The 20,529-nt window shown below is 39.9% G+C and overlaps 1 protein-coding gene across 1 annotated transcript; it reads right to left on the bottom strand.

Annotated features, from left to right (window-relative positions):
- Positions 1-1,718: 1,718 nt before the first annotated feature.
- On the bottom strand, positions 1,719-20,161 carry LOC139122624 (uncharacterized). The gene is made up of 15 exons (XM_070688201.1): positions 20,023-20,161; positions 19,496-19,562; positions 18,362-18,523; positions 17,481-17,560; positions 17,083-17,266; positions 14,237-15,557; positions 13,534-13,691; positions 13,038-13,202; positions 11,512-11,694; positions 11,082-11,243; positions 8,888-9,058; positions 8,150-8,360; positions 6,104-6,264; positions 4,422-4,641; positions 1,719-3,045 (listed from the first exon to the last, which is right to left on the bottom strand). The coding sequence occupies exons 1-13, from the start codon at positions 20,068-20,070 to the stop codon at positions 6,237-6,239; spliced, it is 2,940 nt and encodes a 979-aa protein (XP_070544302.1). The 5' UTR covers positions 20,071-20,161; the 3' UTR covers positions 1,719-3,045; positions 4,422-4,641; positions 6,104-6,236.
- Between the last annotated feature and the right edge of the window lie 368 nt (positions 20,162-20,529).

The following is a 20,529-nucleotide window of genomic DNA, read 5'->3' as shown; positions in this document are numbered from 1 at the left end:
TGCTCGTAAGAGAGGCTTTTTTGGGGGGGGGGGGCAGGAAACTTTCTCATAAGTGGGGATTTCATTCGTTTGTTCAACAAACAGCTTGGCAGAGCTTTAGGGCAGGGTATTTGAAGCATTTTCGGAGGGGGTTGTTGATAGGGCAGTGAAATATATGGCAAAGAGAGGACATTTCGAAAATGCAAACGCAAAACAGATAGAGTGTCACTACTGCTGTTGTTCATCAATATGTTGGAATCGATCACAATTGGAAAAAGCGATGGACATATGTAAACGTCAGGGTGAGCAACGTATATAACTGTTGTGGAGTCTTTTTAATTACGAAGTATGTATGTATCACATAATTAGTGCTTGTTGCAATTTTTAGTGTTTTTGGGTTGCTCATTCTTTTACTTTCCTTTGCTGTTTGCTTGCTTATTTGTCTTTGTGCTTGCGTGTTTTTATGCATTGCCGCTGAAGTTTTTTGTCCATGGTTTTTGTATTTATGTCTTAGGTTGATTTTTGTTTTGTTTGTTCGTCGTTTGATCGATAGTTAATTACTTATACTGACTGTTTTGTAGAGACAATCGCAAGGAAGGAAAATCAGCCAGCAAACTCGAACAGCCTGTTGAACGATACATGTACTGAGAGTTGCAAAAGAGCATAGACCCTAGTTTTTCTCCAGGGTCTTTGAAAAGAGAAAAGGTGTGAATATTTACTAATTTGCATAAGAACAATACGGCACTTATGGCTTCGTGAGAATGGCTGGATGGTTAGAATATGAACCTGTATCCAATGTGCTGTGTCTTTACATAAGCGTGATATTGACATGTGTTTTTGTCTGTACTTGGGGTTGTGTGAAATAATTATTCCTCGGTACTTTTTGGCACGTCTTTTACGTGCTTACGTGGATACAGAATATGACTGTCTAATCAAGTATGCAAATAGGTCATCGGCAAGTCGTAAAATCTCGGCCACTGTCGTCGTTACCCTCTCTTACTTCAGATCTGAGTTATTATACAAAGTTCTGCCGTTAAGAAGAGTCAAGGGACGCGCCATTCGTAACTCATTGTTCATTTAGGGTTGTTTTGTTGGTTTCATTTGTAATTATTATTTTTTTATGATTCTACTCAAACTGTGCAAATTGCTATAGGCAACCCTAGAAAATCAATCGATTATCAACGAAAGAGGAGAATAAATCTATACATTCAGTAAACAAAGTGCAGTAAACGTGATTTGTAGAGGTCTGGCCAAAATGGTGGAAAAATATAATATCATGGAGGGAATGGATTGAAGTACGATTTTCTCAAACTCCATCGCTGCCAGTAAATGCCATTATTCTGTGAATTCATATGTCTAGTGACATGGTTGACTGTCCGATAACATCTTTTAGCAGTTCATTCATGGACAAATTTTTGTTTTGAAATACTGCCTTAATTCCCCATAATGCATTTCGGTCAAGGTTCATGACAATATTTCAAAACAGTTCTGCAAAATAAATACGCCTAGAATCTCTGTCCTTTCAGGCGAGTCTAAAATTTGTTCAGAGTTTGAAACACCAGTTAGTGCATTGTTTTCACGTATTTTCATGACTCGGTTTCAACCATGACATTTAATAAGCGATACAGCATTGGTTAGTAAAGTCGACACATACACGTGACACATGAACACGGTATGAATATTAAGCGACACACAATAGTAAAGACTAATGTGTAAAGTAACGACAGACGACAACTATGTGCTGCTCGATAATCTTTAATGAAAGAGAAGAGAAAGAGTGATACATGTGCAAGCTATACTACAAATCATAACACGATAAAATACACCCAAAGCACACATCTGTACATTGTACAGAATGACTACATTTCGCTGATATGCATCGAAAGTATACCCGAATGGGTATGGTTTAGTGGCCTACTTCTGTCTATAATCTGTCTCAGACGCTGTGTGCAAATTGCAACCCAACTGCTCTTCACACTCAACACTCTGAGTTCATGTTAGTCGGGTCATTTTGAAACGAGGATTTTATCACAAAACCAAGCTGACTATTCCTCCCCTGCATTATACAATCTATTCGGGCTTTCAGTCGTGTCAAGAATTGCTAGGAAACAACTGAGATCGGTTAAATGAATGTTTAACACACAAATGTTTACCAGTAATTATCAAAATACAATATAAGTAACATACGAATTCAGAAACTTGTCGTCTTCCAATAGGCCTATTTAATCTCATTTTTACTGGATCGAGTATTTAAATATGTGTCCTTTATTCTCAATATATCGGCACCATAAAATCTTTACGAAATTTAACTGTAACCATTTTTAAACACGTTGTCTTTCTAAAAAAATTATACATAGTTTTGTTTCAAGTAACAGCGCTGGCAGCACTCGTGACATAATTTAGACGGAAATTTGTGACCCTTGTTCTTTTTCCAAATAATCCATTCCAAGTCTTTACAAATTTTTTATTAATTATTTCGGTAATTTTGTTCTTTTCCTAAATAATCCTTCCAAATTTTTACAAATTATTTCGGTTATTTTGTTACACTTGAACACTGCACCTTTTCTTGTTATTGTGCTCACTGAAACATATACACTCAACTGTTGAATTATCAATGATCAGATCGCAGCTTTTTCCTTGCTTGTAGAAATAAATGGACATAGTTTACGGTACATAGTCACCGTAAATCGATTCTGCGCTTACGCAGGGTGTGAGTATAGCTCCGATGGTTGATAATTCAACATGTTTCGGTACGCGGAACAACTTGGACAACTTCTCAGATAAAACAAAAAAAGTCTCTCATTCTATAACTCAACATGACCGATCTTTGCTTTGTCTGTTCTGCATACCGCGATTCAGTGAGTGCAACGGTGAGACTGTCTGTTCTCTTTCTCGGGGGAAGTAAACATTTTTGTATGAAGATAGAGCTACGCTAAATCGCGAGAACCAAAACATCATCATATACGAGAGTAGAGTGCGAATATGATGACGTAGAAGTGAAAAGAGAATATTGTCTGAAACATCGTCGTCATCTGAACCATCATCTGAGCTTGCGCACACGTCTTTCTGAAATCAAAGTCAAACATACAATTAAACGTATGGTAACATGGGAGAATGAAATTATGCACAGGACAAAGATTCTAAATTCGAAAAAATTAAATTCTCATCTTGTAAAATCAAACGACTTGTCTAAAGCATTGGCTACTACGGAAGTATTTGCATAAGAGCGATAGGAGGTCCTTTCATTCCCGGTATTCGAAATTCAAAATCACCAAATTTTATGAATGAATTCAAGCTGAGGGGGACTTCATTTTCGATTTAAAAAAAAAACAAGGACGAAAGAAACTCAACGCTTTTCAAAACGAGTTAGAGCAAGTTTGAGACAGATTAACGATTGCAAAAGTTGGAAACCTGCATCCGAGACCCAATGTGCTTGAATGTCTTGTGACGCCGTCTCTCGTGAATGTTATCTCTATAAGCATCCCTCACGTGGCCAAGGCGTATGAAGGTTGGTTCAAGATCGTACGAGAAGACGATATCGTCACGACTTTAATTAAGGTATACTGTCACCTGTTCCGATTTTGCCACAGTTACCATGGAAAGAGAAAGTCTAACCAATCACAGATTTTAAGCGGGTGGCCGCTTTTTAAAAACAGCGCCCTCACATGGGTATTTAACAGGGCACGCCCCTTTGTCCATATATGGGCATATTTAGATTCAATACTGTATACCTTTAATTAGTGGTAACAACTTGAATGAGAACGATGAGAACGGGTTATCTCATGGTGTGATCTTGTTTAAGGTAGAACGCATCTCGGGGAAACACATTCGGACTCTCAAACTTTTACAATTCTCTTCTGATATACTACATGTGGGGGTTTATTTTAAAGCTCTTGGTGAAAGAAAACTTTTCACCGGCTTAGTTTTTCGAAATTCGAAAATTTTAATTTTTCTCCATAGAGTTAACACAGGGATGGCGGCCATTTTGAATTTCGAATATCGGTAAATCTTGGGTAATTTGTGTCTCTGGTACCGAAATTTGCATGGTGACCCCCTATTTTTATTCTTGATTTTGAAAGTAAATGATTTAAAGATTCCTTGAGGAAAGTGAGAGCAAAAGTTTAAGTCTTTCACCTTCGAGGTGCATACTACCTTAAATTTAAGAAACGATCAAAACCTGACGGAAATTTCCAGGTGATGACCATTGCATAATGATGATAATTATGTAGTTATGTAAGTTTGGAAAAACAGAGAACAAGGGAGAGAATGTGCACTGAAGATAGAATTCGATATTTGCAACGTCACGTTTGTTATCTTGCAAAGAAGCTCTAAAGTGACGCTTACAACCAACGTCGTGGTGCATCAATTTCAGTTACTGAAAGCATTACGACCCGGACTGATTCGTCAACCATTATTCCTCTAACAAAAGTCTTACCACTCACCTTTCCTGAATTATACAACTTCCCAATTGATCTTGAAGCCTGTAGCCTGGCCTTCGTCATCACTGGTGAATCGTACGAAGACGTCTCTGTATCCTGTCTCGAGTGGTTCCGGTGGACTTTCCCCAGTGAACTTGGCGATTTTCTGTTTTTGGGGTCCTATCACCCAGATATAGTCATATCCACCTTCCAAGTCCATTGCCTCGAAATGGAGGACGATTTGCTGTTGACAACGAAGGCAGTATCAAATGCATAAAACATTGCAAGCGTATGTATGTATGTATGTATGTATGTATGTATGTATGTATGTATGTATGTATGTATGTATGTATGTATGTATGTATGTATGTATGTATGTATGTATGTATGTATGAATGTATGTGTGTGTGTGTGTGTGTGTGTGTGTGTGTGTGTGTATGTATGTGTGTATGTATGTATGTATGTATGTATGTATGTATGTATGTATGTATGTATGTATGTATGTATGTATGTATGTATGTATGTATGTATGTATGTATGTATGTATGTATGTATGTATGTATGTATGTATGTATGTGTATATAGATATATACACACCCAGAGGAGTACAATTTACAGGGCTCTTGGCAGTATCGCGCAGTAGTAGCGGACTGTGTAGTGTGATGAAAATACAATTTATTCTGATTTCAGGATTAACCACAAATTCAAGCATATCAAAGAGATGACAAGTTTTTATAAGAGCGACTTCTCAACTGTTGATAAAGTAAACCTCATGTATTAGTCTCCAAAAAGCCGATACAAGAACAAATCTTACTGGTTTAACTATTGACCCTACTAGTACCACCTCAAAATGGTACGTGCTAACTTAAGCAGAAGATGCCTCAACGCAGGAATTTTTATTGAAAAGCCATCTAAAGATCGACTGAGTCATACCAAATCCGAGAAGTGGACGTCCATAGGACTTGGTGCGTTTTAATTTCGTCTGTCTGATGATTGCTATTAATTCTCTCAAGTGTTAGGTCGACAGTCTACACCGAGAAACCTTTGTTCTGGAACATCGCAACGGTGCTGTCATGACATCACACATCGTGCGGGCGATTGGCCAAATCTGTTGTGAAGACTGACTCGACAGAGGAGGGTTTTCAATTTGTCTCGTTCGGTTGTGTAGGATTCTTTCTAGTTTCTCTAGGGTCCGTTGGTGAGTTTTTGGTGCCAAGCCTCCAAATGCATACTTACAAACATACCTATTGTTTCTCCAACTGAGTATCGCATAATTGTATGTTTCAGGGATGTATATCGTGATAGAAAAGTTTGGGTGTCGGTCGAAGCGCTGTTAGAGTGTCTTTGCTATCATAAACCTACAATGTGCGTAAAACTCTGTACCTGTCTTGTATATGTTCTTCTTCTTCTTCTTTCAAAGTGTCTATTTGTTTTTTAAGTTTTTTTGTTGTTTTTTTTTTTCTTTTTGGGGGCAAGTTATGAATGTGAAAATCGAACGAACATCACTCTAGGTATTGAAAACTCGCTATTGGGTTTCTTTCTGTAAAAGGTAGATCTGAAGCCAAGTACCGCAAGATTCTTTGAAAAGCAAGCTGGCGGATCCCAGCTCACATTTATAAATTTGTATCACTACTTCCCCTGAAACTTACGTTCGATTATCACGCTGTGCTGTGAGGTGGGATCTGCAAAAAGTGCTATGGACGTACCTTGTCACCAGAAGCAGCACTGATATGAAACTCGCATCGTTCGTTGTTCTCGTACAGCGTAGTACCGTCGTAGTCCATGGATGATACGCTTCCAGTATCGCCTATCAGGTCGTGGGGCGTACCACATCCAGAATCAAAGGTCGGTTGATCTACGCTTGTTTCTGAAAGAGATATAATCGTAGGGTAGCTTAGATTTGGTTTCTGCCACAGGGAGGGGTTTGTGAAATTGACTGATATAATGCACATGCTCTGGTACTCAGTTGCATGGACAATCAGAAATGACATCAATTTCTTAGATTCAACATCGCTTCATTCACCCTAAAACTGAACAATTTGTGTTGAATCGGGTAGAGATACGGCAGACTTGAACGCAAGAAACCCAATGAACACTAAACAAACCACAGCACGAACTACGAGCTCATGTCTCATGTAAAGGCTGCGGTGTAGTTTTAATCATAGACAGTAGAAGGGAAACTTCTACTGTCAGTGTTTTAGGGACTGGTCAGTTTCTTCGGCTGGGGGTGGATTATTTTTTGCCAACGTCAAAAAGTGGCTGACCCCCCCCCCATTCCAAATTTCGAAAACAAGGTGACCCCCCTTGCGCGCGACAAAGGTAAACCAAAAAGGTGGAATTTTGAGGTACATTTTAAACATTGAGCCGCTCTGTTTTTTAATGAAATCGTTGTCATGTCAGTTGTATGATAGGCATTTCAAAGTGTAAATTTTTAAGTTTGAATACTGTAACGGTGTTTTGAATGAGCTGTGAATGTATTCCACACTTTCTATGGATAACAAGATGTCCAAAACTGTTGTAAATAAACGACTGTCAATCTTTAATATCAAAGAGAAGAAAAGCAGTAAATCAAAAACTGTAATGGTTGTTTAGACTTGCCGGCCGTACAATTGCATCTCCTGAGAAGCCATAAGTTGTAGCCAAATCTGCCATGTGCGCAGTTTCTGAGAGGACCTTTTCTTTTAACATTGAAACCATGAAAGCCCAGCTAATAATGACAAAATCTGCCTTTTGATACCTATGATTTTAGTCATGAAGAAATAGCACTTTTTTACAGGAAACCTGTGACACAAAGGAAAAAAAGTTGCAGCGATGAGAACGGGGAATATTTTGTCATTTTTATATTTAGTGCATGTTGCTTTTTTATACTGAATTCTTATATAGAAAACAGAAAAGTATCAGGAATTTGTCATACTTCTCATATGAACTGCAGATTTTATAATGATTAGTACACTTTGCAAAACAGACTTTCAATTTGCAAACATCAAGATATCTCTGATATATATCTCTGATATATTGAAGTACCGCGCCACGAAGGGCGCGCCGAAAATATTAAACATCTGGATATCAATAATATGCCACATATATATTAAAGTTACGTGCCCGAAGGGTAGGCCGAAAATACTAAACATATAGACATCTCTGATATATATGCCTGATATATTAAAGTCACGCGCCCGAAGGGCATGTTGAAAAATATGTCCGATTATTAAAGTTATGCGCCCGAACAGCGATCCGAAAAATGCAACAGAATGATGAAATTCGTGGGTGGCACGATGTATTTTAGGCAAGTATGAGTCCATGTCGAAATTAACCTGCCCACCCCCCATTGAGCATTTCAAAAACATGGTGACCCCCAATCACCAAAGTCAAAAGCAGGGTGACCCCTATGAATCCACCCCAGGCCGAAGAAACTGACCAGTCCCTTAATGCAAACGTCACTTTGACCTGCAAGTCGGAAACGTAGCCCGCAATTTGGAAGAAAGCACATTCAAATGAGAATAAAATGTGAATATATTAAAGCTGGGCGATTTGCATGATACATTTCAGTTGCATTTTATGATGTTTGGGGCACTTTGGGGTCGACAATTAGATCTAGGAGTCGATCATTAGACCTAGTAAGGGGCAGTCAAAACAACAAAAATGTAGCGCAAAGATACTGATTTTAAAATGTGTCTGCTGCAGAAAGAGCGTAAATCTGGTGATCGACCCTTTAAAGCGCAGTCACCGTTTTACAGTGTGGCGGTACCCACCTTCGCCCATAACTGAGACTTCGCAAATGGTGACGGGGTTGCCACGGTCTGACTGAATACTGACGTACCGACCAACGATGGGGTTGATGCAGTTGACAGTTGTTGATGGCCAGTTCGAGCGTCCTCGATGTCAGCACTTCGCCGCACTGATGGTGGATTTCGATCTCGTCCTCTGAGCCAACTCTAACAACAGCTCCGACAAGACCGCCGCCTAGTCAGTGAATGTAAAGCATGGAAGAAATAAAAGACGTTTGACAGGTATAATTTTCAAGGACGGTTTTTGGGCATGTTTTTATGTCGAAAGCTAAAAACATGGAACAACCAATGGAAGAATAATTTTGGATTTATACCGACAGATCGCTTAATCTGTTTTATATGCCGTAGTTTGAATACTTTCTGCACACGTTGAGTTGAATATCTTTAAAGGGGCAGGTTTTTGATCGGTTTCCTCTCTTATCAAATTGATAACGGTGCACAAATTTGAAAGGAGAACAGATAACTACAATCAAATAAACAGTCAATGTTAACAACCACTAATGCGAGAACCAAGGATTGAATACTGCCCCTTTAAGGTGGTACGCACCTCAAAATTAAAAGATAAACTTTTGCCCAGACTTTCCTCATTGAAATTTAGCTATGAGCTATCAGCTACAGTTTTCCTGCACTACTTGGCTCTTAAACCTATATAGGCCCAAGACTATATTATTATACCTCGCTTCGAATTCTTTGTAGACCTACCTTCGTAGTCGGCACAATCGTCGCAGGCGCAATGGTCATCGGTGTTACCGCACCAGGCGTACGGTGAACAACAGGGGAATTCTCCATTGGGATTGCACTGAGCAGGTGATCCATCATCGGCGGGGTAGTCAGGCCCGCAGCGAAGATCTGCCCTCCATTTCATGGTCGAAGCTACGAAATACGTAGACGCAAAATATTACTTTTGGTACATTTGAAGAACACTGAGCAAATCTTACTTATGTTAAAGTCAGTCCTTGTTTTGCATTGCTTTGTACAGCGAATGTTGTTGTTGTTGTTGTTGTTGTTGTTGTTGTTGTTGTTGTTGTTGTTGTTGTTGTTGTTGTTGTTGTTGCAGCTGCTGCTGCTGCTGTTGCTGCTATGTTAAATGTCGTTGGTGAATACTAATAAGCTCCGATGGAATTATAAAATTGTATTCCATCATAGTAGTGGTCCTTGTATTTTTCAGTCTCAGTCAATTATTTCAATTTCAAGTCTCACGCGACAGTTGGTTTATGTTTGCCCGACTAGCGAGTGAAACGCAATCACGATACCAAACAGGACATCCACTGCATTCACAAACTTAAGGGCTCCATTGATATATCTATATATTTTTCCTCAGTTCAATATTTTTAAGTATATTCTAGTCTTGCCAATACCAGTCGACTTTGTGACGTCATTCCCCGAATATTACTGATTGTGGCGCCATATTTTTTCTACATCTTACAAAACTCTTGAGCATTGCCAAAACTATAGCAATGTCCCCCATCGTGCCCAGCAATGGACTCAAGCAAACTTTGCACTCCATGATGTATTCGGCTTCACCTCGTCCATTATGTCGTGTAAAGTTTGGTTTCGTTCATTATGGTCCGGGAGGGATTACATTATTACTGAACTAAAATTCTCAACATGTAGTTCATGCGGGGATGAATTCCTACATATAACAGGTGCCGCCAACTGGTAAATTTCATGAATTTCGCAAAATCATCACAAAACATGTTTTGAAGGCTGATATACCGATTTTTCGTATTTTTGACCTTGACCCAAAATTTGGAGGGGAAAGTAGAGCTGTTCGTAACTGCCCTCCCACTGGCATACACGGAAAATATGCCCTCCCACTGAATTTTGATGCCCGCTGCCCTCCAGTATCTATAGTCTGCCCGCTCCCCACTCCCCACAACATTTCAAGCTCCCCTCTGCCCTCTCCCTACTACTGAAATTTCCCATTGCCAACTAGATGCCTACTAGGCAACCCAACCGTGGGAGCAGCTGGCAGTATAGCTTGGAACATTGCTCCCCTCTAAGTTAGGCGCTAAATCTCCCCTCAAGTTCTATCAACCACGCCGCTTTCCCCTCCCTCTACGTATCTTCCGGTGCCCGCTGTCAAAAACTTTCTCCCCGCCCACTGAAAATAGTGAAATTTCTTCCCCGCCCACAGTAAATATAGATTTTTTCTCCCCGCCCGCTGATTAGTTTTGAAATTTGCCCGCCCGCTGAAAAACTTCGCACGAACACCTTTTTGCACGAACAGCTTAGTTGGCGGCACCTGATATGAACATAGACCCTCGAGAAAAACTTCTCGAGGGTCTATGATATGAACAAGAATCGCAAATTGGAGATTTTGTGGCCTTGTAAGTCGGTTCTAGGGTAGGCACCCCCTGTCGGACATTTACCTGTCAAACACATACCCTATCGCAAGCCCAATGATGTCAGGGTGACAAATGTACTGGGGTAACCCTCCCGATACCTTAAAATAGGTAAACCTCATTTAAATACAAAGCTAGATTACCGCAGAAAACGGCAGTGACGCAATGATTTTCTTACACTGAAATATCGAAGTTATCATGAATTGCGTTTTTAGAGGAGTGTGAATATGACTAGACATAAAATTGCCCACCCTAATTTTTCAGAAATGCACTTTCTTTCACTTTCGCCTGTTTTCATTGCAAAAGCGGCTCTGAAATGGTTAAGCAGACTCAGAATGCCCCAGAGATCACGTGATTACGATACAAAAAACAAACACACGTGTGTAAACGCATGTGGAATACAAGCTTTTTAAGCACGGTTGTCAGTGGACGTAGTTTTATTTGTTCCGTAGTCCATATGAATTCTGGGGTTAATCCATGTTCAACAGTGTCCAGCTCCGCGTACTTTTTAACCCCTTTGCCACCCATAGATGAAATGATCTACCCCTTACAGTAGTCAGTACAATCGCTACATGTGCAGTGATCTGCAGTGTTTCCACACCAGCCGTACGGTGAGCAACATGGGTAGATGCCGCTAGGGTCACATTCGGCTGGTCTTCCGTCGGACAGAGGGTAGTCAGGACCACAGCGTAGATCATTCCTCCAGCTATTTGCTGCTCAAAACAAAAGGACAAATAAATTCACGTTCAAAGACTAAGTGATTATTTTACAGTAATCATTATGATAAAATCTGTGCTCTGCTACGTAAAATTTATGGGCATTTTGTAGCGTTGGGATATAAGCTAAATAGACTGCCAAATTTGTCGTTTTATAATTATTTTCATGACCAAGTCGAAGGCAAAAGGTCAAAACCACGTTGCCAGCGGTCCTCGACACACTATATTCTTGTATTTGATAAAAGTGAACTGACGGCTGACTTACGCGGTCGCTTCAATATAACTCTGTGTACCCTGAATGGTTCGCCCAAGTCCACTTTCCACCACGATTTGTCCTGTGCGTCCAACAAGGAGCAAGTGGCAGGATTGCCATCAACAGCCAACGCTGCATCAATTCCCGCACTCAGCTCTGCCGGTTCGTTCAAAGCAACGTTGACCAGGGTGGGCTCTAGAGGAAAAGATATGGATATTAGTTACGACAAGCCTAAGGTCTCCAATCAGTTCGGTTGTCACTCTCTGTAAGCAGCAAATGATGTTAATTTTCCTGATTAAAATTCTAAGATAGTGCCACTGACGTAGATAAGACGGGTATTTATAACAAGCAAACCGAATCTCACAATGGTCATCATTTTAACAAATACAAATATTCAAAAAAAAACCAAAACAAATATTTTAACAAATACAGCGTGAACGCGGTTCAAAATTCTTGTTATCTTATCACAGTCTTTTGCAAGGTGACTGAGTGTGAACCGAGCATATATAAAAGTGAATGGCACAGCTGCAGTCTCTAAAGGTGTATTGTAATGACAAGAATAGTTCTTGAAATTGATCCATTTTATTGTGAACAATAATCAATCTTGAAAATTGACAAATGATTATTATTAATTAGCTTCTTCATCTTGGACAGTGTGTTCATTTGGCAAGACACAATGACAAACTCGGGTAATTAATATTCTCCAAATTTACAATTGACCATCCAAGGAAGTACGAACCTCGAAATTGAAAGACTTACACTTTTGCTCAAACTTTCCTGAATGAAACTTCCTACCATTCTCTCATCAAATCAACAATAAAAATTGGGGGTCAGCTGCGGCGTGCAAAATTGGGAACAAGCGAAACAAATTGCCCAACATTTTGCGATATTTGAAATTGAAAATGGTCGCCATTCCTGTGTTAACTCTATGGGGAAAAATTAAATCATGGATTTTCGAAAAACTAAGCCAGTGAAAGTTTTTCTTTCTCAAAGAGCTGTAAAATGAGTCCCTACAAGTGGTAGATCAGAAAAGAATTGTAGAAATTTGAGAGTCTGACTATCTGTCCTCGAGGTGCATTCTACGTACCCAAAACAATTCTCAGACATGCATTGTTATCCACTCACATTACAAAAATAATTCTGGTTATGATAATAATTATGAAAAGCATATAATAACTCCTATTGGAACCTGCAAATCCAATAGCGCTCTTCTCGGTTACAGATTTGTTACTAAATATAGCTGTACGCGCGCGATATCGGACATGCGGACAAATTTTATCAATGCTGCATACATTGCCGTTTTTGCAGCTTGTACTCTGAGTCGTGAATATGCCTTTTAGTATTCATTGTTACACTAGTAGTCGCCTACTATGATGTGTTTTCGTCGTTTTTGCATGAGTAATTTTCAAAAGCGTAATCTAAAAATGCGGATAAATATTTATTTTTGCATATTAATGAGAGAACGTAAACTGTGAACAGCCTTATTTCAAATCATTCTGGTGACTGGTTACCGAGAAGGAAAATCGATAAGACATTACCTTGTTTATTATATTTATCGAAGAAATCACTTTCGTCCCAGTCGAAGTCGCCACATCCGGGGAACTCCATGGGTGTACTGGGCTGTTCGTTAGGCTTGACATTGAGTAAGATTGCCATACCACCCAACAAATGGTGTTCAATGTGACAGTGCAAGAACCACCAACCTGCAAACAAATATTTTACACTCCTGTGACCAACTTTTCATGGCATCGCGTATCTCCTGATAAAGTTGTTAAATTTCTGAAAATGCGTATGTTTTAAGACATATAGGATATCTCTGCCAGTACTATTGATGCAGCGAACTGCGCATGTCAAACAAACTATCCCTACTTTACCAGTGAAGAGTCATAAGCTTACATGTAAGCCCTGCTGTTCTGATACCATGTGTCCCTCGGTGTGAATGTCTCACTTGTCAATTCAACATCCGATTTTAGAATCGAACGTGACAGATGTTACGTTATAACTTGTTTGGACCAACTAATAAGGATCACCTACCCGGATTGTCAGTCGTGAGACGTGCTACGACGTAGCCCCCAGAGGGCAGTAGAACGGTGTCCTTTCTCGGCGGGTTGAACAGATTCTGTGGAATGGAGTCGGGATCTTCGTTCCAGGTGTCGTTCCTCCAGCGTGGCTTGTTGCATGGCACTAGGACACTGTAAATGACAATTGCACGCATGTGTACAGAATAGTTCTTGGCTTGTTGGGCCGGCATCTATTGTATTTAAAGGCGGTAAGTACTTCACATTGTCCAGTACAAGCAGTATACTACTGTACCTATGTAATAATTTCCTAGAAATGTACTTTTTGAGTATTTTCACCCGATTCCGATTATTTGTGAAATGGTGGACTTTCCTATTTTAAATTCAAAATAACCGCAAACCCTATCGTAACTCAATGGGGAAATTTTGGGTAATGATTTCCACATTAATTTCATGGTGAAAACTGTCCTGATTTCAATTACTTCAATGGCTGGGAGTATATGACTGAAAATATGGGTTTATTGCGAAAGGGGAAAGATCTCTGATGAACATTGAAATATTATTTAGTAGGATATGGAGAGCGTATATACTTCTCTCTTCTTCTTCTTCTTCTTCTTCTTCTCTCTCTCTCTCTCTCTCTCTCTCTCTCTCTCTCTCTCTCTCTCTCTCTCTCTCTCTCTCTCTCTCTCTTCATATATATATTCTTAGTGTCTACCTACGTGTCAAGACCACAGCACTGACTTTCATCTTCTGGGCATGGGCAGCAGAGATCCTGGTTAGCACGGACATACTGGCCCTCTTCGTCCTGTTCTGGATATCCCATTCTTGTCACCAACAGACTGTGTCCGTGGATGTGAATTGGGTGGATGGAACCGTTGTGGGACCCACCAGAACCAACGCTGGTGAAGACAAGCTGGTAGTGTTCTTCTTCGAATGTAAGAAAGTTGGTGCATCTGCAGACGTTGTGGTGATCAGGATCATCGCATACCGGGTCACACTTGACAAATGCAGCGCTGGGGTCGAAATCGTGGATTGACAGCTGTGAGGGGGAGACGAAAGCTTTACCATTGCATACCGGAGCTGGTTTCATACCAGGCTTTGCCTTTCCCAAGGCAAACCCACCTTTCCCACCGAAGACGAAGTTCATGAAGTGCTGGGCTTCCTTTGAGACGTGGGCTGGTGTTGGGTCGAGGGCCAATTCTCGTGCAGAACGAGTTAAGTCGTCGAGATGGATACATTTGGTGCCGGACCAGAAAGGATAGTGCTCGAATGGGCAATTCAATGTCCAGCAGGGTGCGGTCTCCTTGTTACAATGACGCCAGATGTCTGGTGGTAGAGTGTCGGTTAGGAAAGTGCCACTTTCATCACCATATCTGAGAACGGCTGCATTTGTGTCGTTAAATGGACGTTTGTTGACCTCGTCAAATCGCATTGTGTCGGCTCGCACTTGGTATTCAGGATGTTCGGGGTTGGTTTTGGTCGTCAGCACAAAGTCGTATCTTTCACCTGCAGACACTATGATGTAATCAACGTCTCTAGGATTGACATCGAAACCATCGGATGTAATCACCTTCAGTTTGTGGTCATCAACTGAGATACGGTATGAGAAAACCATCATACCACCAATGGCTCGGAAACGGTATCTGTGGCCTGGTTTCACGGCATAGCCAAAGTACGGAGTACGGGCCTTGGGATCATGGACGTCGTAACGGCCGCGGCCGTTCACCAAACCGGACTTGTATGGAATCGGACTGATCTCAACACCGTCGAAGGTACGCTCTCCTTCGAATCTCACCCCATCTTCAAACCAGCCACCAGCTTTGAAGAGTTTCTCAAACATGTGATGGGATTCTTCGTGTTGCCAGTCAGCTAAAAACATGATGAACTGGTCATATTCGGGCAAATGACGTTCGTCGTGCAGGTCGATCAGGTTGAAGTCGTAGTACTTTTGGTTGGGTTCGTCTTCTTCATAGATGACAATTGGCCCGGACATACCTTCGCTGAATTGAACGCCGGTGTGGGAGTGATACCAGAAAGTACCTGTAGTTTAAACACCAGTTTGTGTTGAGTTACTTTTTGATACAACAACAAATAAGCAGTACAAGTAGAATGGAGCTTGACACATTAGGTAGTGGCGAGATATGGATCTCTGAAGCATACAATGCCACGCGTGGTTTCGCTCCTGATGGAGATGCGATCGTCCCTCGGGAAAGTGTACACGACACAGGCGCCAGTTTATAGCTTCCGAAAATGCCACGTGGATCACGGCATCAATGCAGCGACGTTAAGGCAAATAAAATCGACAAAGGTAGCGAATACACGAGAGAACTTCCATGTTTCTCCAGCACAGAGCAAATTTTACAATATTTACGATATTTAATCCATTGTGTTGCCTGGACACGAAGTTTTTTTATCATATGCCTATCTTTATTTTACTGTGTTATAAAGTGATTTTAATGGATATTTTTCTAGACTAAGTTGTCTGGGTGTTTTAGCGTTCGCTGTTTTTTATGCTTTTGCTGTTTTGTTTTGTTTTGTTTTTGTTTTTTGATTTGTAGACTTTTTATTCTTATGGGGGATATGACTGGCTGAAAGCCCGTTGCTCCTGCTACGTATAATGGATACTGTTTTTTTTATCACGTGGAACCTGGAATACAGTTATACATAGTATGTAATACATAGTTAGTATTATTTCCACATTCAATTTCGTTCTCTTCGTTGACTCCATTCCATTCTTCTAAATTTCATTTACGATTTAACATAACAAATTTCCATTTTTCTTTTCGAAATGCCATGTAACACTTGCATGACGGTTGGGTTCTGATGACAGAATGTTTGCGCATAAAAAATTCAATCGTGGAGAATTTGCGTAATTGGAATTCATGTTAGAGCGACCTCTATCGATGTAGAATAGTAAAACGGAAACCCGAGAGAAATAGTGAGTTGTAAAATTGAATTCAGAATACAATGTAGAATGAGACTACAGAAAAGTTAAACTGAAAGTCGAGAGAAATGTTGTAAAATTAAATTGAGAATAGTAAATTGGAAGGTTTTTTTTTTTGCATACAGTGGACCATAAATTGTCGCTCCTCATTAACCATACCACATTAAAAAGGCCTCCGTCATGCATGGTTGTATTGTACTTAATAGTATCTTTATTTTGAAAATATTACAAAATTCTGTGTATTTGTTACTCTTCCGGGTTTTTAACCAATGTTGGAAGGACAATTTTCCCACTTTGTTTGACGGTGCACTATGTATACGCTAACATTATTGGAACTAATTTGGGATAATTGAATAGTACAGTATGTTGGTTTAATCGGCTAATTAAGGCTCATCCACTTCTCTTTTTTTTGCAAACACTTGTTTTCGTGACTACTTTGTAATTTTGCATCTTTCATTTGTAGAGCATTTGACACTTTTGATAAAATTTAACGATTTAAAGATCCATTTCTCCTAAATGAGTTCAGTTGTGTTCATGTGCTGTGTCTTCTTGCCAGTTCAAATGTCCAAAAATTCTTGAAATGTTAACTCGTGCAGCATATAAAGTAAAATTATTACCAACCTGGAGGCATAGCAGCAAATGAGTAGACAAATTTGCCACCTGGAGGGACCGGACACTGCGAGATGTATGGGACACCATCCATCCATGGTGTTCTCATCTGGTAGATTCCGTGCCAATGTATGGTGGTGGCGTCTGACATCATAGAGTTGTGCATTGTGACGCGTACAATGCTGCCATATTTGACCTGGACATTGACACAAAGATGACTGTCAATTGGTACGGTCAGACAAAATTGTCGTCTCTGCATTTAGAACGGCAACCGACGGGTCATTTTCATTGTAGATGATTAAGTTTATAAAACTTGCAATTCTCGTAATGAAACAAATGGAAGTCCTATTTATCCTGGCAAAATAATGTAAAGTATTTGATCGTGGTGTGAGGATAGGATAAATACTTACTCTAATAGAAGGTCCTGGGATCCGTCCATTGACCGTGATAACTCGACGTTGGTGACCATCGCATGCCAGCGTGACGCATTCTGGAACACAATGTCAGAAATCGTTATTTGTATTATTTGTAAAGTCAACACTGTGTTTCTTGCGAATTTCGCCAAACTCTGCCACGAGAGTTGAATTTTACCATGACACCCATAATACCATTACCGCAGGATTATTGCGAGATATTTTGGAGGTACAGTGCCAGAAATGTTTGTGTTTGTGTAATTTTTACAGAGGTAACATCCGGACCAATTTTTAGAATTGTAACGAGCAGTGTTTTAAAGCGTGAATGTGCTGATTAACTTAACATATTCTGACGAAATATAAATTTTGGAGAGGGTAGTGAAAGCTGCATGTAACTACCCTCATGCTACGATCTTAAAAATCACCTTCTACCTGTTAATATCCCTATCTCCCTTGCCTCTCAAGTAGACCTACTGCTTCCCCTCTCCAAAAAGAAAACTCCTTATTATCCCCTCCTTGTCTCACGTTCTCTCCCTTCCCATTGGAAGAACCCCGCAAGCGACCCGACACCACTCCCTGCCCACAACCTGGGCTCTGGTTGCCCATCGGGCAATGCAATGCAATGGAATTCAACAAACCATTTATGATAAATATTGCGTTCCATACCCACAAATATAAAAAGAATTGCCTTCCTATCCTCGAAAGAAAAAAGAAGTGAACAACTTTATTGTGTAGAGAGATGATGACTGTCACTGTTTGCATTACAGGTCGAAATATAGGAAAATAATATCACGCTATTCATAATGGTAAAAGGGTCTTACGTTATACAGTGTACAAACGAAAGTAACCTTCAAGGCCATGGCTAGGCGCTCACTTACCGAAATCTATGGCTCTATCAGTACCTGCACACTCCGGATCGTCTATGTAGCACGCAACGCACCTGACCGGGTTACCATTCTCATCGTCACAGTCACTGACAATGGTATTGCCGTTGTACGTCATACAGTAGTCGTGATCGATTTCAAAGTCATATCTGCAAACTGAAAAAATAACAAACGTTCAATTAATACCACGTAATTTTCTTTCGTTCTCAGGAGGGGTGGGAGGGGGGGGTGAATCACTGTAAGTGAGGGTCAGGGTTTAAAAGAAGTGTTTTAATACAACAATAATATACATCGTCCTTAAAGTACTATACAGTGGAATATATGGGACACACACTTTTTTCTGAATGTTATAAAATGTAAACGTACATATAAACACACACACACATAGACACACACACACACACACACACACACACATATGTATATGTATATGTATATGTATATACATATATATATATATATATATATATATATATATATATATATATATATATATATATATATATATATATATATATATATATTGAGGTAGAATGCACGGCTGGGACAGATATTCGGACTCTCAAACTTTTAATATTCTCTTCTGGTCTACCACTCGTGAAAACTGTTGTAGTGAGAAACATTTACACCGTCTCATTTTTTCGAAATTTTTATTTTTCTCCACAGAGTTAACAGAGGGATGGCGATTAATATTTTTAGTTATTTGTTTCTCTAGTACCAAAATGTGCACGGTGACTTGTTATTTTTATTCTTCATTTGGCGAGAGCGAGAGTGAAAGTTTGATTGAGGAAAATTTGAGCAAAAGTTGAAATCTTTCATTTTCGAGGCGCATACTACCTTTAAATAAACAAACATACACAAAAAGGCAGTCTTAAATATGTGTGCGTGCATGTCTATACACACACCCCACAAATATACATGGAAATTTCGAATTTTGTCTTTGATCTGAGAATGTATACAAACTAATTATAGTTTATGGGAACTGGTGGCATAAATCGACTAAATGCATATTTTACAATACTTTAATGCTTTTCACTCGACGCGGCGTCAATGGACACGTAGACAATGCAAGACAAATGTGACCATAAGCAGTTAAGGGTGCAAAGGAGAGACTCGGTTGCAACTTACCTGTTCGGTAGTCATCAAGTTCAGGGATGTACTCTCTTTCGCAGACTCCCTCGTCTTGGAAGACTGCCTACAAAGACAGTAGAAAAGCTTGAATCATTTCACAAATTATACACGGAAAATACAGGTTTTTTCTCGACTGCGCGATTGCGCATTTCGAGCCATCTTCTCGTGCCCTTTAAAAGTTACTGACAGCGCCAAAATCGCTCACAAAACACAGTAAGCAAATACGCCCATGGTGACCCAAGTACATAGTGTAGTGACCTGTGAATTTGCTGATGTTTCTGCCCCTAAAATGTCAAGTCTGCCTCCTAATTTTGATGAATGGGGCAGAAATTGCCCCTTCAGTGAACATGCAGAGAAAACACTGAAAATGCATTATCTTCAGCAAAAACCCTACGCAATTGTCATGAGCTACATATTCGAAACAGACTTCACGATCGTGTGGGAATTATTGCGCATTTTCAAAAAAAGATTACGAACGACAGCTGACTGACTTATTGTTAAAGCCGAAAAGAAATAAACCTTACCCTTGATAAGCCTATGAGCCCAAAGAGGGCGACCACCAATAACTTCATCGTCTCCAGATCACGGCCGAACAGCGGTGTAAAGTGTTTTTAAAAGTTGAGTCCTTTTTATGTAGGCTTCGTAAAGCTTTGGTCAGGTGACCTGTCACGTGAACAACTTCGAGGCATTTACTTAATTTTGAGCGTTTTCAAATTACAGTCGATGACGTCACTCCTAAGCAGTCATGCGACAAGAATTTAATCAAGAGACCGAACATATGTTGTACCATTCAATTTTTCTCCTTCCAATTTTGGAAGTTCATACATGTTACATATCTCAATATTAGTCAACAACTTGGCTTCTATTTGTAAATTTTGGTATACTGCTGGTATGTTTAATTTTGCATTGCACAACTTTCACATTACAATTTTTTACATGACAAATTTTATCCATTGTTTCATGAATTCATGAATTCCACTATTGAGAGTCAACGTATGTTTCAAAATATGACAAAAACTAGTTGAAGGGGA

Source organism: Ptychodera flava, chromosome 22, assembly GCF_041260155.1.
Source record: "Ptychodera flava strain L36383 chromosome 22, AS_Pfla_20210202, whole genome shotgun sequence".
NCBI lineage: Eukaryota > Metazoa > Hemichordata > Enteropneusta > Ptychoderidae > Ptychodera > Ptychodera flava.
The sequence above is the reverse complement of the archived record's forward strand: the minus strand, read 5'-3'. Positions and strand labels throughout refer to the sequence as shown.